This window comes from Camelus dromedarius, chromosome 8 (assembly GCF_036321535.1).
Source record: "Camelus dromedarius isolate mCamDro1 chromosome 8, mCamDro1.pat, whole genome shotgun sequence".
Taxonomy (NCBI): Eukaryota; Metazoa; Chordata; class Mammalia; order Artiodactyla; family Camelidae; genus Camelus; species Camelus dromedarius.
Window position 1 is genome coordinate 53,837,720 of NC_087443.1, and position 23,461 is coordinate 53,861,180.

General features: G+C 40.0%; 1 protein-coding gene across 5 annotated transcripts in view; it reads left to right on the forward strand.

The window, feature by feature from the left end:
* Positions 1-23,461, forward strand: part of PLCE1 (phospholipase C epsilon 1) — a 300,817-nt gene that overhangs the window by 247,602 nt on the left and 29,754 nt on the right. For 2 of the 5 annotated variants that reach the window (XM_031461396.2, XM_031461398.2), the window contains exons 17-23: positions 2,417-2,524; positions 4,593-4,709; positions 7,537-7,695; positions 15,136-15,265; positions 18,324-18,365; positions 19,285-19,406; positions 20,312-20,429. In XM_031461396.2, the coding sequence (XP_031317256.1) occupies positions 2,417-2,524; positions 4,593-4,709; positions 7,537-7,695; positions 15,136-15,265; positions 18,324-18,365; positions 19,285-19,406; positions 20,312-20,429 (796 nt within the window). The remainder of the gene's footprint in view (positions 1-2,416; positions 2,525-4,592; positions 4,710-7,536; positions 7,696-15,135; positions 15,266-18,323; positions 18,366-19,284; positions 19,407-20,311; positions 20,430-23,461) is intronic. The other 3 variants (XM_031461397.2, XM_031461399.2, XM_064488235.1) reach the window with 2 other exon arrangements.

The following is a 23,461-nucleotide window of genomic DNA, read 5'->3' on the forward strand; positions in this document are numbered from 1 at the left end:
TCCATTGTTTTAGAGGGGGAGAGTGAAATGTGTGTGTAGCGGGGTGGTACTTACCCCAGGAAAACAAGCAGGGACCAGTGTCCTAGCTTTAATTCCTACCTTGCTTCCCTGTTTGATGCCAAACAGGTTTTGGTTTTTTTTTTTAACTCCTTAACATTACATTCCAAGTAGAGATTGTCACAGCCTCTGAATAAGGTACAAGAACCCCTCAGACAGACTCACAGACGTGATTAAACTTGTGTGAAGCTCCCTTTTACTGTTTCTTACCACTCTCTGCTCTCCCTCAGCCCCCCTATTACCTCCTAATGTTACTGTATGGGGCAGATGAGAAGTGAGAAAAAACCCTGTTCTCACTTGGAATTTCCAGCCCTGGTTTTCCTTTTCTAGCCATATGTGGAGGTCTTCATGTCATGCAGACTGTAATTTAAAAAAAAAAAATCTTTAGTCTTTTCATGCTGAAAACCCATCTCATCTGCTGCCGGTCAGTGAACATTCTTCCCAGCTTAACTTACTATGGAGATGAAGGAGCCTCATGTCCCGGCTGCCACATTACACAACAGTTTTCAGCCCAGAGCAACATACCTGTAGATACTCTAGCTCCTGAGAGAAGCTGGTCACCTTGGGATTCTTCGCCACAGAATCAGTTCCACCTGAGAAGTTGGGTCACCTAGGAAAACTGGGTGCTGCCTGTTTTGCAATGGACAGAATCTAGCAAGTACCTCACATAAAAATATTAACAAAAGGGGGATTCCACTATCCAAGATATGTTGCAACAACTCTAGTAGCCACTAGCCCCCTGTCCTGGACTGCTGTCACGTGGAAATAGTCACGAGGATTGTTAAATCAGAGAGTTGGCCCATTCACAGACATATCCATCTCTTAGTTTGGTTGACCCTTCCAGTACATGGTCATTTTTTAAGATGGTCCACAAATCAAGTCAATGAAGGAAGAAGTTGCTCCAAGTAAAGGTTACAGAGCTGCAACCCAGGCCCATGTGTCAGGAGCTCTGCTTCCAGTGCTAGGTCCAGGAGGGCAAGTAGGTATCATCTCACCTAATTCATTGATAGCGTTTCCTGTAGTACTTTGCTAAAGAGGCCGTAAGATAACACATCAGAGCTTAGGGGGCACGTGTATTGTGACTGCTGGCTGATGGCTGCTGTGTGTATGGGTTAGGGAAGTGTATGGATTATTTACCATCTCTGCTCTAGATGCTGTTCTAGGACTAGACAGCAAGGCAGGTCCCTTGTGACTCCTTGCTTCTGCTCTTCTCACACACTACCTGTTCATTACAGAGGTATTAGCAGATGGCAGAATTTGCATCTAAATAGAGGAGATTTTATCCTGATGGATTCATGTGACTATCTGGCCAGTTCATTAAGGAATCAGTTGCCTCTTCTCTCTAGGCTGTGGCAACAGCACCTGTGTCACCTCCACTGACGTCTGCCCAGATAGAGCTCTAGTCTGGCTCTCTCATTTCAGGATATATCCTGTATAGGTCCCTTGAGGGACCAAAATTGTTGGGAAAATGGTCTTTTTTTTTCAGTATATGGTTTCTTTTATAAACAATAAAGCATCTTACAAAAGTATTTACTATATTATAGGAAATAATATTTTGAAGAGCAGTCTCATAATTAGGAAATATGATAAACACTAGTATAATTTTGAAGGATTTTAGGAGGTCATGAAGATAACATTCCACCAGAGTGGGAATGTCCCTCTACAACATCTCTGTTTATATTTATTGAACACCTACTACATTTGAGGCAATCTCTCTTAATGCAGTCCAGCTGCATCAACATCAAGTAGCCACTAATTGTTTCTAAGGTTTTTTGTATGTTGAGAATAATTCCCCTATTACACTAAAACAAAAATCTTTCCCACTTCTGTTCAACAAAATTCCAACCAGCTAACATGTGTTAGGTCAAACTTCCCTAGGTCTTTAATTACTATTCATATTGAATGTTCAAGACTCTTCACCATGCTAGCCACTTTTTTCCCCCTCTTTGGGGGCATGAGACTATATTAAATGTTTCTTTTTTTTTAACACCTTAATTATGGTAGGTTCCTGTACAGTAAACTACACATATTTCAGCTGTACAGTTGGATGAATTTTTATAGATGTATACACCCATGAAACCACCACCATGATCAAGTGGTCATATGTTTTTGCTGTTAGATTTTATCTTCCAGTTGTATTCAGCTCTGGTAAGCACTCTTTTTGCCTAAATCTGTTCTCTGTCTTCCTCTTCCCTGATTAATTGTGGCCTTTGGCCAAAAAGCAATATTTCTTTTCAATTTTACGCTCTTCTGTTTGAGCCTGAAGTGTGAACACTGATATGTAGAAGTATGTGCTGGATTTAATCTGAGGCTTTAGTCCCTTTGCTCACCTGGCTGGATTCACTCATTAATCTCACAGGTCCTGCTGCAAGGCTGTAGGAGTATCGAGTTGGACTGCTGGGACGGAGATGATGGCACGCCCATCATTTATCATGGGCATACGCTGACAACCAAGATCCCCTTCAAGGTAGTGCTTCATAACTGTCTTTAAATCAAACCACAAGGGCTCATTCATCTTCACTCATCATTTAAATGAGTGACTCTTCCAAGTTAGACCTTAGTTTGGGTGTTCTTATCCTGAGTCTAAAGATTTCTTGAAATAGTGTGGGATGTGTACATGTTCATCTTTCTGGGATTTGATCTAGAACTCTCACTAGATTCTCATTGGACCAGTAGTAACCATTACCTTAAATCAGTTCTCATGTAATAATATTGTTGCAATTTTTACATCATGTGATGATATAAAAATGGCAGGAGCTGTTCTCTTGCTATTGGAATTAAAGGTCATTTGTCCTTGTATCCTGCTGACAAAGGCCAACATCATGTATTAGGAAATGACTAAATAATTAACATCAGAAAGTAATGAGAATTGGTTCCACCTGAAGAGATTGGTCACCCAGGAAAGCTGGTCTCACCGGATTATTATTACAAATTCTCTATGTAGTAACATGTCATCGGCATATAGTGACACTTTTACCTCTTCTTTTCCAATTTGGATCCCTTTTATTTCTCTTGCCTGATTGCTGTGGCTAGGATTTCCAAGACTATGTTGAATAGGAGTGGTGATAGTGGGTGTCCTTTTGAGTTTTAGTGAGAAGCTTTTGAGTTTTTCACCATTGAGTACTATGCTGGCTGTAGGTTTGTCATGTATAGCTTTTATTATGTTAAGATATGTTCCCTCTATACCCACTTTGGTGAGAGTTTTTATCATAAATGGGTGTTGAATTTTATCGAATGCTTTTTCAGCATCTATTGAGATGATCATGTGGTTTTTGTCCTTTCTCTTGTTGATGTGATGTATTACACTGATTGATTTGCATATGTTGAACCACTCTTGTGTCCCTGGGATGAACCCCACTTGGTCATGATGTATAATCTTTTTTATGTGCTGTTGGATTCTATTTGCTAATATTTTGGTGAGGATTTGTGAATCTATGTTCATTAGTGATATTGGCCTATAATTCTCTTTCTTGGTAGTGTCTTTGCCTGGTTTTGGTATCAGGGTGATGGTGGCTTCATAGAATGAGTTTGGGAGTATTCCCTCCTTTTCAGTCTTCTGGAAGAGTTTGAGAAGGACTGGTATGAGTTCTTTGTATGTTTGGTAGAATTCCCCGGTAGAGCCGTCTGGTCCTGGACTTTTATTTGTAGGGGGGGGGGGGTTATTGCTAATTCGATTTCTTTTGTAGTGATCGGTTTGTTCAAGTGGTCAGTTTCTTCTTGGTTCAGTCTTGGTGGACTGTATATTTCCAGAAATTTGTCCATCTCCTCTAGGTTATCCATTTTGGTTCCATATAGTTTTTCATAATATTCTAGTATGATATTCTGTATTTCTATTTTGTTTGTTGTAATTTCTCCATTTTCCTTTCTTATTTTGCTTATTTGTGCTCTCTCTTTTTTCTTCTTTGTGAGTTTGGCCAGAGGTTTGTCGATTTTATTTATTTTTTTCAAAAAACCAGCTTTTGGTTTGATTGATTTTTTTCTATTTTTTTTTCAATCTCTGTTTTATTTATTTCCTCCGTGATCTTTATTATTTCCTTCCTTCTGCTGCCTTTTGGGGTTTTTTGCTCTTCTTTTTCTAATTCTTTTAGCTGGTGGGTTAGATTGTTTGTTTGAAATTGTTCTTCTTTTTTGAGGAAGGCCTCTATCGCTATAGCCCCAGGTAGATTTGACTATAAACTTCTTGAAAGCAGAAGAGTATCTTATGCCTCATTATTTTTGATGCTGCAACCTACATTTTACAACAATTAAATTTTACCTACAATATACTCACTGTATATGTTGATTTGTTAAGTTCAGGATGCTGATATCTGTTCTTTGTAGTATGTGAACAGTACTCAATATGAATAGTTTAATGTCTTTGTAAAAAATAGCCTACCGTTTTGCTTAATTTGAAAATACATTTGAAAAAATGAAACGCACTTTGGCCAGAGTCTTCTGCATACAACAATTTAGATGCTTTCTGTGGCTCTAAGTACCTTGCCTTCTGACACCCTGGGCGAATATCTGAACTCTAATGAGCTCTTTGGCTCTCACAGGAAGTGGTTGAAGCCATTGATCGCAGTGCCTTCATCACCTCTGACCTGCCCATCATCATATCAATTGAGAACCACTGTTCATTGCCTCAGCAACGGAAAATGGCAGAAATTTTTAAGGTAAGGAACTAACTAAGTGACAGAATGGTCTCTTGGCCTTTGTCTTGTGACTGTTGAGTTTAATTTGGGGCACCATGGACCACACCACAGCTGTGAGGGCATGTACAATTAGGGTCCCTCAGATGAGAAATGGGGATGCTCTGGGAGCTTGGGCTCTCCCTTGAATGGTCTATCTTTTCAGCTGGAGTGATAGAAGCACTGTTCTATGATCTGCTGACCATTTCTAGAAAGCCTTAGGAGATAAAAAAGGTCCAACTCCCACACTTCTGGTACCACAAATCAGGGATGCCAGGATGTCACCTGTCAGTTGTATGTGGAAAAGCTGAAAATATCTCAGAGCAAGTAAGTCAAGTGTTCTTGTGGCCCAACTACAGATATGGGGATCCAGGTTGGCAAAAAGGTCAGACTGGCCAGAACAGTTGCTGTTAATACTCGGCCCTTCCTTATACAAGGGAACTATAATGCAGACAGTGTTAAGGGGAAACATTCCATTATACTTTCTTCTTCCCCCACTGGTAGAGGCATTTATGGAAATATGGCTCTCAGTGGGAGAAAGGGGCATGACCAGAGTGTAATGTCCCCAAATACTAATGCCAGCAATACTGGTTAGCCTTTCATACTGTCTTTTCTTTGCCGTCATTTAGAATAATGATCTCTAAACTGTTTTGATTGTATATCCTTATCAGTAAAATATAGTATGTATTCCTACTGTGTGTATATTGACTTAGTTATAAATTATATACATATCCTACATAACATGTTTTATGCATTAACTGAGATATGCAAAAATAGAATATAAATGAGAGTTAACGTGGAAAGGATGAAGCAAAGAATAACTTTCAAATACTATTATTTATTAATGATACAAAACCCTTTTTTGCTGTTATAAAAAATTTAACTGAATTTACTACTTACTTATTATCTAAATTTTTAGTGGGAGTAATGTGACTGAACATACTTCATTGTTTTTGAAATTTTTGTGACCGTTGACTTGGATGTCTGATTTTAAGTTCATTTTATTGTTTCAATATTTGCTTTTAAATATATGTATGTTCATGTATAACTGAAAAATTGTGCTCTACACTGGAAATTGACACAACATTGTAAACTGACTATAACTCAATAAAATAAAAAATTTTTTAATTTGCTTTTAACAGCTGTAGTAGCTGATGAAGATGCATGTATCCATTAACTGCATTTGCCAAGTCATGGTACTTATTTCTCAATTCCATTAACGAGGCAAAGGTTTTTATTGAAATTTGGCTAGATTATTTGTATGTTTCTTGGTATCAGTTTTTCTAAGAAACTTATTGAAAAGATGTTACCTTTTATATTTTTAACAGATGAGCTCAAATTCTACTGAAACCATTAATTTAGAAGATTTTTTAACCATTAGAAAATCTGCTTCCAAGTTGCTTCAGTGTGCATATATGAGAGTTTTTATGTTAACACATATTCTTTCCTACAACAAAATCACATTACAATAGAAATATTTTTAGATTATCTGTCTTTACTCCTTCCAGAACTCAAATTTTGTCTGAAAACCAATTACTTTCTCAGTGTTAAAACATTACCTTATCATATAGGAATAGATTAACAGTGATTTTTATCATTATCGTTTGATAACAATGAAGTATAACCACCCACAATAAACACAGAAAAAGTCAGAAATTTTAGGATTGTTTCTTAAGAAAATTGCATAACTTAGAAATACTCCCTTAACCACCTTTTCATTATATAAAGTGTGAACTTCTATATGCTGCAAAAGATTTTCATGATCACTTTTCATCTCATTATAAAATATTTTAAAGAAAAGTCTTTTTCTGAAATTAGCCCCAGTGGTGACATCCCAGGGCACCCAAACTGCAACCACCTCAATAAGATGGTAGCAAAGATGAGAGGGACTCACCATTGGTCCCTCTGCATCAGGAGAGTCCCCCTTGTCTCCAGGGGCTTCATGAGCAGCACCTGATACACCAAGGACGCCATTTTCAATCTGAACGTTAAGTACTAATCTTCTATTTGTGTTATTTTTTCATTAAAACATAACTAGAAGGAGGGGGAGGGTATAGCTCGTGGTGGAATGCATGCTTAGCATGCACGAGGTCCTGGGTTCAATCCCTAGTACCTCTTTTTAAATCACTCAGTCAATCAATAACGTAATTACCTTCCCCCACCACCAAAAATAAAGAAAAGAAAAAAGATTTAAGAAAATAGTAAAAAAGTAAAGTAAAATAAATAATAACTGGAAGTAGAAACTGCCGTATTTTCTACCCTCACCCCAGTGGGTCATCCTGTGACGTCCCGCACCACCCACCTCCCTGAGGGACACACATTCCTCTTTGGAGACTGATGTTCAGGAAACCTTTATGAGAATGGTGTCTACAGTTATTTATACTACAAGGTGGCAGGTTCTCCCTGTTATCTTTCATTTTTGTCCCCACTTCCTACTGACTTCAAGGTTTGTATCCCTGTGACTTCTTACCCACATCTGGAACGGACTATATGCTACATACAAACCACAGCCGCTTAACTGAATCTCATTTTTTTCCCTTAGTGCATCAGACCACAGAGTATTTTGCTAAATAATTAGAGCTAAGCCCCCTTGGAGAGTGGCCTGGACCCCTCCTCCTCTCCTTCTGACCACCTCCCTTCTTTCTAGTAAGAAGCTATGCAGGGGTGCGGGGCGGGGACACACAGATACGTACAGATACTTTCCTAGTTCCTCTTCTTAGGATTTTTTGAACAATTCAACTGGGCTGAAATAGCTAGCTGAGTAATTCAAGTACTGAGGCGTTGATGATGTGTTTTCCTTTATTGTTTTTAGACTGTGTTTGGAGAAAAACTGGTGGCTAAATTCTTATTTGAGAGCGATTTCTCAGATGATCCAATGCTTCCCTCACCTGACCAACTCAGGAGGAAAGTGCTTCTTAAAAATAAGAAGTTAAAAGCCCATCAGACACCAGTGGATATCTTAAAGCAAAAGGTACTCTCCTCTTTTTGAAGAAGTTATGGGAATGCTGTATACCTAGAACAAAGAAATTAATGTCATTCTAACCTTTCAGATGACTGGCTGGGTGACCAGTTTTTAAAGATTGAGTTTACTTGAATGATATATTTGATTTTTGGCCTTGCAGTTAATAGGCTGATAAATACTCTCTTCCCACTCTCTTAGAATTTTATTTTGACGAACTGATGTAAAATGTACCTCACTATTTAATTTATTCTGAGCAGGATAATGTGTTATTCTTGTCTCTGGAACTGGGCTTCATGGCTGTCAGTCCCACAGTGGTGGCTATAGTCCCCTTTAAGAAGAGCCCCCTGTAGGAAGAGCACTTGGCCTTGGGGTTGTGACTCCTGAGGTCAGTAACAGAGCCCCAACAGTAGCAGCCCTGTGGTCCCAGCATGGAAGCTGGCACAGCGTACCACTATGGCATGTGGACCCCAAGGCGCTTCTCTACGTGCCTTATCCACAGAGATCCAAACCCCAAGCACCACAAACTTGCCTGTATAGGAAGGTCCTCAGACCAAGAGTCTGTGGAAAAAGTTCAGGTCCAGGACCACTGAGTCCATATGCCACAGAGTGACAAGCTGCCAAAACTGTTTGTCCTATTTAGGAGGGCACTGTTGGCCCTGAAATACACTTCTGAAACTTTCAGCAACCAAAAGTTGCTGCATGAACCTCAACCCCCAACAGGAGTAGATAGTGCAACTCCAGCAGCACGGGCAGTCCAGAGATGAAACCAGATCACAACCTACAGCTTTTAATTTCTCTCTGAACAGCACCTCCAAGCCTCCAGGCCCTATACCAGTCCTACTTGAAGTGGTTTCCAGAGTACATAGAATTCAGCAGAAGGATTCTTTCTTTGAGCCCAAAAAGTTTGGAACCTTTGTCCTAAGTCATTGATGAAAAAATGTAAAGTCGAATTGAGTCAAATGTCCAGGTTAACCTAGCTGAATAGTCTGTTTGGAATAATCATCAAATCTTCTAAAAACTCTAATTTATAGAACTCACAGGTAGGACCTGAGTTTAAAGCCAAATTATATATAACTGGAGAAAGAGCATTAGGTGGGGAGTCAGGATACCAGGTTCTAACCACTGACTCTGTCACAAACAAGCCATGGGATCATGGGCTGATCAACCTTTCTGGGCCTCCATGTCTTCATGGAATGTTAGAATAAGAATGTTATGGTAACTGGCCTCGAAGGACCCTTCTGACAATAAAATCATAAAATCTCTCCCAAGATGAAGCATAGGACCCCTATCAGAATTACAGACTACTCTGTAAGCATTTCATTATACCATTTCTTAGGTTCTATTTCCAGTGCTTTTTGCCATTCTAGAACATTACTGTTTCTTTGAGGGGCCCTCTGGAGCATCCTGTCATCGACTATCCTAATAAGTACTGGGAGCTCCCAGATTGTCCAGCTCACACAACAGCAGAATTCCAGGTGGCCCAAAGTGCAGGCTGAGTTAGGGGCTTTTGTTATATCACCTGCTAACCTCAGTGACTCAGCGGAAGTCCAGATTGCTTCAGGTGCCCTCAGGGTGGGGAAAGGGAGTGAAGCCAGAGGCTCCATCCTCCTTAGACTCACCCTTTTGGGCAGAAAAGCAGATATTTACAGAAAGGGCCCCAAACCAATCCAGCCCAGCAGATCACTACCAAACAGGTTTGCCCTAACAGGAGCTGCTCAACACTATCGTAGGTCCTCTAGACCTATAATCAGCAAACTTTTTTTGCTCAAGGCATCTTTTAAAAGAATTTTGAAAAACTGTATACCTCTTGCAAACATTTTTCCCTTTCATACATTTTTAAGATGATACTAAAATTTTTATCACATGTTTAAATAGTTACACAAAATATCTTTTCAAAGATAATATCTATTATGTATAAATATACAGTAGATAACATAAATTATATAAAAATATAATATGCAAAAATCATTCTCATTATCAAATAATCAGCCGAGTCAGCTGGACTTAATGTTTGGTCAGAAAAAGTCTGACTTTATTTGTTTAATTCAAATAAACACTATTATCACACCTATGATGACTGTCTCACTTTTGAATTTTAATTCTAAGATAGATGGATAGATGGACAGACAGAAGGAAGGGAAGGAAGGAAAGATAGGTAGATAGATAAATTACAGATAGAAAGAGAGAGATAGACAAAGTCACGGAACCTTGAACATGTTTACTGCTTGGATGAAATAAGATGCTCCCTTCTTTAGTTTCTCAAGACTGTCTCAGGAGCTCTGCATCTTCAGATGTCCTTCTGCGGCCTTGGGTAGTTCTTGACCTCATGTCATGTATCATAGTAAGATTATTTATTGATAAGTGAGATTATGCTTTTCTTTTGTAAAGTAGGAGAAGAGCAATTTTGAAGAGAATTCTAGCCAACCGCAAGCTTGTTCTCAGGCAGGCCTATTTTTAAAAGAGTATACATAGTTGTTGAAAATCTTGAATCTAGAATTTGTTTCTTTAAAAAGATCTGAACCTGCATATTTTTAGAAGTCTCTGTGTACCCTGGGGGTACCCATTGCCCAATCTGAAGATCACACACAGCTCTAGGCCAGGAGTTGCCAAATCAGCCACCTTCAGGGGCCAAGCAGGAAATATAAATAGGTAAGAGCCAGCTAGACATATGACAGTTGGAGATGGTAAGGACGGGAGAGGATGTGCATGCCCTCATAAATGAATAGCTCTAATTAAAAAATTTCAAGACACTGCATCAGCCAAACAAGTCTGGTTTGGCAGAGAAGTCAGCCCTGAGTGCCACCAGTTTGAGTCCTCTATTGGGTCTACCTCCATCCAGATCTGCACTCCCAAAGCTGCTCCCCAAAAGCCTGGCATTTACTTGGGTTCCAAAAGCCACTAGACCTATGCAGGTGGGCTTTGTTAGGAAGTCATTTGACTGAAATATTAGCAGGTATGCTCTTATGCCTGGCTCTCCTCAAATTCTGCCACAGCAACTGACTACCCAACATAAGGTGCTTTTTCTTCAGCACGACTTTTCCTCCATGCTGTTTGCTTTATCCAGCAGTGACCACCCACTCCTCGGTGCCAAGCAGATCCAATTTTGCCCGGTGTGTACCTCTGCTCTATGATCTTCAAGACATATCCAAACACTCTTGTAGCTGCCGCCTTTCCCGTTCTTTGCACGGTCATTTGCAGTTGCTTACGCGGCCTCCGTTCCACTAATGAATGGATCATGTTGTTGCAAAAAAGTCTTCTTTCTGTTGAGCCCTTCCTGTTCCTCCTACTCTTTGGCACTACTTCCCTCTGCAGCTGCACAGACTAATTGCATATCTAGAAAGCTAGCATGTGTCTCCCCATCAGCTTTTCTCTGTGCCAAGCTAAACATTCCTGTTGTATAAACTGTGCCTCTCAGGCTGTGGCTGCTAGGACTCTTCACTTCCATTAAGAATATTTTCAATACTCTTAAACTTGTAGATATGCTTGATTTTTGTCCATCTTCAAATATCATTTCCAGAAATAAGTCAGTGCTAAGGGTCTGATAACATGAGGACAGTGAAACCATCACCTCTCTTAATTTGAACTTCACACCTTAGTTGATACAACCAAGGACTATTCTTGCTATTTAAATTCTTTAACACACACTAGGCTCATGTTGAGTTTGTGGAAAACAGAAAGTTCAGTTATTTTCATAGGACTCAACTTGTGCCTAGTCTCCACGTTTTTTTCCAGGTTTACAATTAATTTTAATCTTTAATGTAGCCAGAGCCTCACATTTATCTCTATCAAATGTGCTATTCTTGGTTTGGGTATATTATTACAGCATACAAGGTTCTTTGTGGATTTTGACACCTGTCATCCATTGTATTTATTAGCAGTTTTCCAAACTGTGCCTTCACCCAAGTTGCCCTTGAGTCAGACAGCCAAGTGGAGAGCCCTGTGGTCCTTCTTGCAGAACCTCCCTGGAGTTTAAGTGATTATCACTCCTGTGTGGTGCTCTCTTCTCTGAAGCTTACATTTCTGCAGAGTTTGCTTCAACCTTTTTCTTGATAGACTATAAAACTGAGGCTTAGCCATTCATGAGACTTTCTCCAAGCCACACAGCTCATAGTGGCAGTCAGGATTCAGATTCAGGTCTTCAGGAAAGACCTTTTCAAAGGCAATACAGAAATCCAAATACATTGATAAAAATTCCTGGGGCCCTTTTAGAGGGTGAGGAGTGTAGCTCAAGTCTCAAGTGGTAGAGCACATGCTTGGCTCCCGAGTGCGAGGTCTTGGGTTCAATCCCCACTGCCTCCATTGGGGGTGGGGGGGTGGGAAGAATCACTGGGGTACTTTTAAAGACATAGATTCTTAGGTCCCAAATCTGCCCAACTAAATCAGAATTTCCATAAGGGAGGCCTGGTAATCTGTTGATTTAAAAATACTTCTTATCATCGTGAAATTTTGGAAACACTGCTTATCTGTTATTTCCTGCAAAATGAGTTACCTTATCCAAAAAGTCTGAAGAGGTTACTGTGTGGGAGAGTTGTTCTTAGTAATCCTATGCTAATTCTTGCTAATCCCCTCTATTTTCTGTGTTCTCACAACCAAATAATCCATTCTGGAATTTTGTCAGGTATCACCTTGACACTTCCTGCCTTATGATTTCCACAACTTACCTCTTCCATCTTTTGGAAAAATGGGACAATGTAATCCTATTTTCTGTTTTTTAAGATGGCTTCCAAACCCCCATGATTTCCCAGGGAGTATGGATGGTCATATCTGCAAGGCCTTTTAGTTGCCTGGCAGGTGTGGGTCTGGACCTGGTGATCTGAGTTCACACGGGGCGGGGTGAATGCATGCCCAGCGCTCCGGTGTGCTCAGACCCACCCCTAACTTAGAAGGCCTGGGTCCCTTCTGGGTGAGGAACTCACCCTCAGCAAGGATGGACTGATGCAGAGCTGGATTTCTGAAGCACTCTGTCTGTCTCAGGCCTGTGCTAAGGCTCTTGCTGAGGATCCCTCACTACCCACCGCCAGATCTCCAGTGTTCCAACCTGCTCCACTCAAACAGCTCACAGTCGGTGACAGGCATTGTGCTGGGGCCAGAGGAACAGAGCAAGAAAGACATGGCTCCTGCTTAGACCCATCTGAGCCTGTCTCCTCATCTGACCCCTCACTCTGACCCCCTGACCTCTGTCTGAATTGCTTTTATTCAAGGGCTGCGGTCCTGTTCTTCTGCCTCAAAAATTAGTAGGATATTGGAAAGGACAAGGAAGGCAGCTCTTGGCTGTCTCTTGGCCGCCTGTCCCATACTTCCTGCACTGGTGGAAATACCTGAGTGTCAAGGGACCTTGGTGCTCACTTTGTGACATTTGCTGGCAGTGGGTCTTTGGATGGCAGCACCCCTGTTGCTGGTTCTCAGCAACCTTCTGCCAGGGGGCCAGCCAGGCTCCTGGCATCATCATTCCCAGGACTCGGCTCCACCTTGTGTGTTGACTGTGTGAAGGCCCTTCACTTATCTAGGACGGGTGGACATGCTTTTGTGGCTCCCTTGTGCTTAGAGCAGATTTCCCAAAGTTTGGAAGAACGCTAATCCTATGAGACACTCTGAAAAAAGAAAACTAAATTGCTCAGTTAAATAGCGTGGGAAATGCTACACAGGAGATCTTTGAAGAATCACAGTGCCCTTTAGCTTATTAAATGAAGGTTCTGTAAAACTCTGTAGTAGGAGTGTGTTTCAGTCTGAGTAAGCTGCTGTTTTTAAACTTCCATTGTGTATTGTGGTTACCGTAACTGTCACTTTTTACGTAACACCTATTAACCCTCGTGGATCTCGTGTTCCATAAAAATTTTGAGCCTAGACAATGTTCAGTTATCTGGATTGAACTGCATTGTAAAATATTTATCTGGATAGAGACATAGCCTAAATTGTATCTTCCTTATGTATACATTTTTATTATAAGGGTAATAGAGCCACATTTCAGGAAGCTTAGGGAAGAATTATTTTAAAACACACATAATTCCAAGGCCAACACAACCTGTATTACAGGGATTCTTACTTAATCTTAGTAATATCCACAGATAGAATCCAGGGGTTCATGAGAAAAGATTACATCTTTATTTTCACTAACCTCTACCTCTAATTAAGCATTTCCTCTGATTATAAACGTAGGGAAAAAAACATAGTAGAGTTGGCAGTATCTGTCTTTGTCACCAGTAGAAATTGCAGATTTTTCATACTGTATCACAGTTATTGCTCTCTCCAGGAATTATTTATGCTCAAAAATATTACTTGAACTACTATTACATATTTTTTTACTGTGTTAATAAGAAAACTTGTATTCCTATAGAACAAATTTTTTTTAACATCTGGTAACTGTATTCAGCATTTTTTTTTCCTTTATAATCTTATGTATTTTAACTTATGCCTTTAAAATATCATTCTGAGAAGGGATCTTACCTCACCAGACTGCCTAAGGTGTCTAGCCTTTTATGTATGTCATTTTATATAATTATAATAATTATAGATAGAGAAATCATTTTTGAACAAAGGATTTAGAATTATATATATTTGTAGATACATGTATGTATGTATATACTTATGTGTATAAATATTGTATATATAAATATATGCACACAAAATTCTGTATCCTTTGTTCAATAAATATATATCACAATTATTTTTTCAAGTCTCAATCTCAAGCAGATACACTGTAGTTTACTGACTCTGTTCCTCTGTTGTTGGACTTTCAGGTTGTTTCCTTTTTTTAAATTCACACAAGGAAGTTTTCCTATATTTTGGATTATTTCCTTATGCTAGGTCCCTAGATTTATATTTATTCTTGTCTTCTGAGATACTCCCTCACACTAATTCTGGTCAAAAATAGAGGCACATGACATCCCTGGTAGTTTCCAGAAGTTTCCAGACCTATTTTGTTGATCTGACTGACGGTTCAGTTGAAAGAAAGTCTGTTGAAAGAAACTTTATTTGAATCAACTATTCTTTTCGTCTCATCCATAGGGATTCTAACATGTTTCTCAAGGTCAAAGGCCTTTAGATACTGTTTTAAGAAAGAGAGAAAAAAGAAGTTTCTTAGCTGAGATTTGTTTTTCCGAAATGGTTGGCTAATCTACTTCATCACTGGAATTGATGGTGGTTCTCTGAAGCACCCGAGTTTCTTCTGGAGGGTTTGCCCGGGGATCCTGGGTGGCTGGGCACCCCACGCGGATTCCTTGTGATCATTTCCTGAAAGCTCCTGGGTTCCTCCTCCAGGGATGTTAACATTCGCCTAAGTATTAATGTTGTACTTTAAGTGAATCTAGAGTTTTGAGTATGCCCAAATGAATCAAAATAGGTTAAGCCACTTTTTATGACTGTGGTAAGCATTAGGTGGTCATTTTGAAAACTGTAAATGAAAGTTTAGTAGCTGAGCATCTGCAGTCTTTAATGATTGACATCTTACAGGCTCATCAGCTGGCATCCATGCAAGCTCAGGCTTATAATGGTGGCAGTGCCAACCCCCCACCTCCTAATAACGAAGAGGAGGAAGATGAGGAAGACGAATATGATTATGACTATGAATCCCTCTCTGATGGTAAGAGAACCCTGTGCTGCGTATAGGAAAGTGCCTGGATGATTTTCTCTTGGGTTTTTTGGGTATCTTTTGTTTTCCAAAAAAAGTCTGGCACTCCGTAGACCAACAGTACAGATCACTTAGCCACTTAGCAAGGAGGAACAAGCAAGGAAAGGGATTCTGTCAGCCATGATAGCCACCACTCCAGGAGAGAAGAGGAGGGTGTGGGAAGCAACAGGGGTTGTTCCTAAATTGGTTTCTAAAGGAAGAGATGGTATTACAGTAGAGAGACCCTGTTCTCACCCTTCAGTGCTTTGGCGTGGCTGATGCTCTTGGTGGGAACCGAAGACGGTGGCTGAATCTTTTCTCTCCCCTGCACCACCTGCAGGGGGCAGCATCGTAGTCCCATGCTCTCTGCTCCTCCCTTTCACTGCTTTCACTCCTGCTTTCTAAGAGCATAGAAAAGAGGCATCATTTCCCTTCCACCCCCTCTTTCCCTGGTTCTCGGATTGCTAAGCCAACCAGACATTTCCTCTGGCCTTACCAAAAAAGATAAAACAACACGACTGATGGCTAATGGTGCAATACAAAGAAGTTACATGAATGATGTTACCTATGTATTACAGGCGGAGGATTCTTCTTACGAGAGAATTAGGTTTCAGGTGTGTTTCATTTGCACTAAGTTAGTGTCATATCCTGGAGATTGCAAAATGTTTTCTGGGGTACCACTGCTGATGATAGACTGTTTCATTTTGGCAACTTCTGAAAGACAAGGTAGTAATGAAAAAAATTCCAAAGTTCCTCTTTACTTAAACATTACAAATATAAAATATGTTACTTCTTTGTAGGATATTGTTTCGTTAATATGCAGATACGCCCAGACCAGCAGCCATTTACCACTGGCATTAAGACAGCCAAGCCACCCTCCCCCAAATACCTGCTTCTCACGCAGCATGATTGTCTTCTGGTCATGTCTGGTCCCAGGAGCCTCCGTCGTGACCAGCAGTTGCAGTCTAGTCTCTTTCTGCCCCAAAATACAATACTAGCCTCTGTCCATTTAATATTTGTCCTTAGTAACAACTGATTGCTTCATATAATTACCTAAAAGCCGATGTACCTGACCTGAAATCCCATCAGATAACATGAGAGTCATATTCTCTAATGGAGAGGTAGAAAAAGGGAGAAAATCAAAGAAGTCAAAATAATTTTTTGAATCTTATTCCTTTGAAGTTATGGGAATATGACTCTTTTTGTATTGACTAATTCTTCCCTATTGGTCTATACTACAGTCATGGTGATGTTGTTTCATAGAAGAACAAATTCATTCAATAAGAAATGAAAACCACATTTAAGAAATCAACCAATATAAAATAGATAAACAACTTATTATACTTTAAAAAATACATATAAGTAAAAAATTTTGATTAAATTTCAAAAAAAAAAGAAATCAACCAAATCCAGATGTCATTTGCCTCTGTAAGAAGTTAGTGCACTGGAAGAGAAATTCACTCTCTATCATAAATTCCTTCTGTGCTTTTTCTGTGCTTTTGAATACAGGAAAGGAAAAGGCTTTTCTATTATTACTATTATGAGAGGAAATTTTGGTATTCAAATAACAAAATGAACAGGTAGGGGAAGGAGCTTTATGATTTATTTTCAGTTAGGAAGATAAAATTTAAACCCTACCCCACTGAATTTCTGTGATAACGTCATGCTCTTTTAAAACACTCATGTGCTGCGGTAGGCTGTACACAGAAGGTCCCCAGCAGGCTCTTCTCCAATAGGCTGTGAGACCTTGGGTCAGTGTCCTCTCACCGCTCTAAGCTTTGGGTCCCCCAGATGTGTAATGAGAAGGTCCCATTACAGGTTGGCTGATGTTCTCCCTCCTTCCAGCCCTGACATCTGTGACCTATGACAGTTAAGTCCATGCCGCCACATGATTATTTCCCATTTCATTGAAAGATTCCTCTGCCTGGCTGATGCCTAAACAGGTCTTGTAGTGATGCTGTGACTTGTTTAGGCTTGTCCTGTTAAGGCCTCCTTCTGCCACTGTTAGATGCCCTGCCGGTCTTGCACTTTCGGTCACAGTTTGTGGTGCCTCACTCATCTCAGCCGCCCTCTAACATCTCTCTTTCTCCAGCTGAGATGAGAGGGAAACAGAAGTCTGCTTGCTCTGGGTAGGACCATTCCCAGCTTCTTAGCAGGACCTCAGAGGTTTCCAAGCTTCTTGTAACAATGGATCCCTTTGAGGATGAGATGGAAGCTCTTACCAGTTGCCTCGGAAAAATAAACACGCTCTCAAGTTTCTACATAAAATTGCAGGAGTTTTCATGGGCCTTCTGAGCCCCTTACAGGCATCTCAGGCCAAAAACCCATCTCTGAGGTTTGGTGGCTCAGTTTAACTCTCTGACAGCTCCTGCCCTCAATCTTCACATACATAAAATGAGCAAATTAGTCCAAAACCTCTTTTATATAAAATGTGATAAAGATGGCTACAAAAATGTGAGGATTCCTAGCCACAAAATTACTTCCAGAAAATCTGAAGGAAGTTACAAGTGAGGGTCAAGTGTTTCAGGAACTGCTACTTTACCTTTTGGCCAATAAGTTCTTAATGAATAATTAAATTTTATTAAATAAATATCAGTTAATTTTCCCCAGCCTTGCTTACCTTACTAGCTTTGAATGTGCACAAGAGTACACATTTGAATTTGCCACTTCTTACAGACATTCTTTGACAACGACTGCATGGTATTAACAAATTTATCAATTTCTGTCCATTTGACATAAAGCATTTGGGGGAGTATTATGACAACCAGTAACTAAAGAGATGTAATGTGACTGTGGCAACATGAATAACACTGACAGTGTTTGCGGTGTTTACACGTTCATTCTTTTATTGCCAGCCCTTGCATCTCTTCATAGTCAAAATATTAAGTGAATGGAAGATGTCTTGTTTCATTTATCTTGTAATCTAAGCTGTTATTGTTTATGCTTTGCTTCAAACCTTAGTTTAATTTACCTGGATTTTTGTCTTAACTTTCCTTACTTTTATCACCTTTCTGATTCTGTTTTTCTGTAGCAGATGTCCTTACTGCTTCTCCTGCTCCTAACAGTCAGGAAGGTAAAGCCATTTGAACCAGGCATTTTAACTGCATGCATGTCGGCATTCTGTTTCCAGTTTCTTAGACCTGATTAGCATGAAGTTGTGATGCTTATGAGAATAAAAATGTAATAAAATGAGTGATCTCATTTACTTCTTGGCAGCCTGCATGGCCTTGATTTGGCATAAAGATATGTTGGTCTAAGCATTTGTGGTCTGATGAAATTGTAAATCATGGGTGAGAAATGAGCTTCCTTGTTTTTCATTTTCAAAGAACATAATCCTGATATATCTCTAACACCTTTAAAATTGTTTTGAATAGAAATACCAAAACAAGAACAAAGGATAAGATTATCTCTCATACTTTGGAAATTTTTAGATATGTCTTGATTCCTATCCTTGAGATTGTCACTTAATAAATTGATAGACTATTATGGAAACTTTACTTTCCAATTAAGTATAGTTGTGAAAACTGCATTACAAAGAACAATGTCTTTTCTCCCTCTGGTTTTGACTATTCTAGAGGTGAAAGCTGATAGCTTCATTTTAAAGCGAGAGTGGTTAAATCACACATGCATCATTTAGAAGTGCATCAGCCACTAAATCCTTCCCAAACTTGTGTGCTGAGGGCTTCTTGACAGGGTATCTTCCATATATTTGCACAGTTCCAATCATCTGTATGAAAATGAGCCTTCTCATTTAGATTATGTCTATATGGTACCAAAAGTACTGGTAAATGAGCCCATTCAATCAAAAAATAAACATGTTATTTAACAAATTTTTAAAATTATACTTCAAGCCATCATTTTGGTAACATGTAGCCAGAACATCAGTCTTACAGATAAGCACAGGTCTCTGGATATCCTTGCAATGACGTAGACACAGCCCCCAAGTAAAGCATTTAGTTCTTGTCCACTGAAGCCTGCCAACTCATTTTCAGACAACATTCTAGAAGACAGACCTGAAAATAAATCATGTAATGACAAGCTTCAGTTTGAATATAATGAAGAAATCCCCAAGAGGATAAAGAAAGCAGATAACTCTACTTGCAACAAAGGAAAGGTGGGTGAATGGTTTCTGTTAAATTATACTTGGACCTTATGGTGCTCTTGTCAGTTTCAGGTGGGATTTCACTCCCTCCCCATCCTTTCCCTTTCCCCTCACTTTCCCTTAGATGCCAAAGCCCACATGGTGATGGTATGGGACCCCCATCTGCCATTTGTAGGAGGTTAGTCATTGGTTCATCCAGCCAATACCTGCTGAAGGTATTGTGTGTGTCAGGCACTCAGGTGGCACAGGAGGTGATTTAGCAACGGAGAAGAACATTTGAACAGTGCTGGTAGAGACATACAAAGAGCAGTGATTACACAGTGTTATCAGAGCACGGGGAAGATGACGTTGGAAAAGCAGGCAAAAACAGGGCATTCCGACCAGGAGGACAGCCTGGTACATTCAAGGAGTTGCTAGAAGTTTTAAAAGTGTTTGGGATGACCAAGAATATAAACGGGGATGATTGGAAAGTGTTAATGGAGGAAGGACATTTTGAATCGAAAGATAAATGAGATACCCAGACCTGACCCTCAGGTGCCCAGCAGTGGGAAAACTGTGAGCAGATCTGTAGACATAGCTGCAGTGACATTGTTGGAGAACAAAATCATAAAAAAAAACGCCAAAAATTTGAGCTACAGAAAATACATACTCCATTACCTATTCAATAAATATGCATTGAGTCCTCTACATTTCAGACACTGGACTATGCCCTGAAGGAAGATGAAGGACAAGTTAGGCTCAGCCCTTGTTCTCAGAAAGTTTTTCTCTAGGGAAGGTGTTGGGACATGTGTATGGAGAAGACAGAGCAAGGGAAACACACTGATGACAAGAGAAAGTAGCAGATAAAGAGCTTTAGGGATTCAGAGGTGAGTGGCATATACCTTCTGTGTAAACTGGTATCATTTTTCCCTTGATAGGTTTATGACATGGAACTGGGAGAAGAATTTTATCTTCCTCAAAATAAAAAGGAAAGCAGACAGATTGCACCAGAGCTTTCTGACCTTGTCATCTATTGCCAGGCAGTAAAATTTCCAGGTAAGTATCATTTATAACATTTAAAGTTACCAAAAGTGGAAAATATGCTATTTGTTTAATTGGGCATTGTGAATGCTCTCAGGATAACTAAATGTTTTAGTGTTGCTGAAATCATTGTAACAGTAACTTCTAAATATTTGCTGTTACTATTATTTCTTGATGCTCATGAGGAAAATACTATAAAATGTTCATTTTTCAGATCATGTCATGTGTTTTCATAAAAGTCAATGATAATAATATTTATAACATCTAATAGCTAAAAGTTATTAAGCATTTAAGTACCAGAATTTGTGCTAAGTATTTTACATACATCATCTTAATTGACTTCAAAGTAATTCTATGAAGTCTGGATTTATCCTCATTTTTTGAATAAAACAGTCTGAGAAAGATGAAATAATCGGCCCAGGGTTTCAGAATGTTATCAGTTAAGTCTCTTGTTTCAAAGTGGCAGAAATGGACTTAAGCAAAAAGAAAATGTATTGGCTCATGTTTTGAAAAATGAAGGGATCTACAGGCTTCAGGTATGGCTTGCTCCACAGCTTTCTCTCTCTCCATTCCTCACTCTGCCTCCCCTGTGTTGGCACTTTTCCCCTCGTAGTTGGAAGGGGGCTGCAGCAGGTTAGCCCTGCGTGTTTCTAGATTTAGCTTCAGTCTCTTTCAGAACTTTCAGCAGCAGTTTCGTTGTTTTTCACTGGCCCACCGCAGAACCAATCGCTGTGGCAAAGGGCGTGCAGTGCTCTGACTTTCCAGGGCTTGTGTCGCATGCCCCATCCCTGAGCCGGGTAGTGAGCCTCCACCCAAACCACAGGATCAAGGACAAGGTTTCAGTGGAGAAGCTGTTTCTAGAAGTACAAGTAAATGTATGCTGATAAACCACTTTCCCCCCAAAATGTGCATTTCAGTTCATAAGTGGTAGAACTGTGATTCTGAAGCTTGTCTATCTCCAAAGTTCTGCCCTTAATCATTGCACTACCCTGCCTCTTTTGTTAGGGTATGCTGTCAATGGGCTTACCCAAATGGGGCTGCGGGAGGTGGGGCGCAAACAAGAAAGTCCATAAATATAGGGAAGTGAGAAAAATTCATCTCCTCCTATTAAGAAGGAGTCCCTCTTATAAGATTTCTGAGTATGGGGAAGCAGCTGGAATTGGGGGGCCCATCTAAATGTTGGTAAGCAGCATATATCAACGTGGCCTGGAGACGGAAGTTAAAATACCAACCCCCATTTTTTTCTTCAAGACAGTCTAAATGCAGATCTTGGCTTCCAGAGGCTCCTCTTAAAGCACCAGTTTTCACACCCTGTCCTGCAAACGGGACAGAGGTATTGGGCTGTTAACAAATTAGATCACAGTGGTCTTCTCACACAGCAGAAGGGGAAAAGAAATCATGGCTAGAACTTTCTCAATTTTAAGTTTTCTCCCACAAAGCACTCTTTTATCTGTGGCAGCTGCTACGGTTTATCTGCTAGCAAATTCTCTTGAGGAGAATGAGAATGAATAAGTAGCAAAGATTTCAAAGAAATGCAGGAACTTAGCCATGTAGGTTCAGTTTCACAGATTCTGGCTTTCCAGCTCATCAGTACAACATGACCATACTTACAGCTGGTGACATTGTTCTTATCATGGGGTAAAATTCTTTCCCTGTCGAAGAGCCTGCATGTCCTTCATCACAGGAACAAATGTGACGACCACTCCATTCAAGAGTCACCCTCATGGCATCTCTTGTTCTTTATAAATTCAGCTGCCACTGCACCCAAACCATTCCTCTGACTTTGTCTTTTCTTCTCAAGCACTGAGTAAACAAAGTGCACGAATTCCCAGAAATATTTGAAGTCACCACGAGAGATAAAGTTTCTGTACTGGTAGAGAACTGTGGCAGGGTCAAAAGGTCATTTGGTCCAGCTTCTTACTTGAGGCACTGGCTAAGCATGGGGTTGTTTGATTTATTTTTAAAATTCCAAGTGGACTATTTTTTAAAAATGTTTATGTAGCCCGCATTCTTTATAGGTACGTTATATTTTATTTTGTTTTATTTTTTTTAGTAATTGAAGTTTCCTACATTTTTCTTCCCCCAAAGTTATTTCCTTTCCCAAAATAACTAAATTGTAATACCTTCTAAGTATTTACTGTTATTATGATTTGTTGTGATGTTCAGGAGGAAAATGCCTACCATAAAATGTTCATTTGCTACACTATTTTTTTTTAATGGAGGTACTGGAGATTGAACTCAGAACCTCATGCGTGCTAAGCATCTGCTTTGCCGCTGAGATATACCTACCCCGCTATGCTTGGACTATGTTATCAATTCCAGTGCATCTCATCTTTCACCATCCCAAGTCCTTTCCAAGGAGCCATATGCAAAAAACCTTCAGAGCAGGGAGGCATCATGAAGATCCTGGGTATGACCTTCCCCATAAGTAGAGTAACCTCCCCAGGATCATGGACCTGCTTCAGTGGCAGGGACTGATGACTCAGTGACCTTGACCAGGACAATTCTATAACTTCTCTAAGCTTCATATTCCTTACCTATGAAAGAGGCATAACAGTCCTAACTTGCAGGGTTGTTGTAAAAAATAGCAAGAAGTATACAATGTGCATAGTGCACTATCTAGAAAATAGTTGGCTCTCTGGAAATCAGCAGGGCAGGGGAAGGTTCTTTGTTGCTCCTTCGCTTACTTCTCTGGGCCTCTCCAGATTCCTTCCCCTTTCTTGATTACCGGCCCTGGTTCCTTGCTTGCTCACCCCACCCATGAGAATACCCAGGCTCCTCACAGAAGGGCCCCTCAACCCTGGGGGATGTCAACATGTTTGCAGAAACCCCAGAATGAACACAGCACTTCACTGTGGCCCCTCCTCCATTTTACTCAGGAGAAAATCCATTGTTACATCATTGTGTAGAGGGCACAATGCACACAAAATTTTAAGATATAGCATGAGAACTCACTAGTCCAAGTTTGTGCACCTTTGCAGTTATGGGTATGTCAGAGAAAAAAAAATGTTGAAGCCCCACAACTGCTGTGCACTGAGCATTTTCTC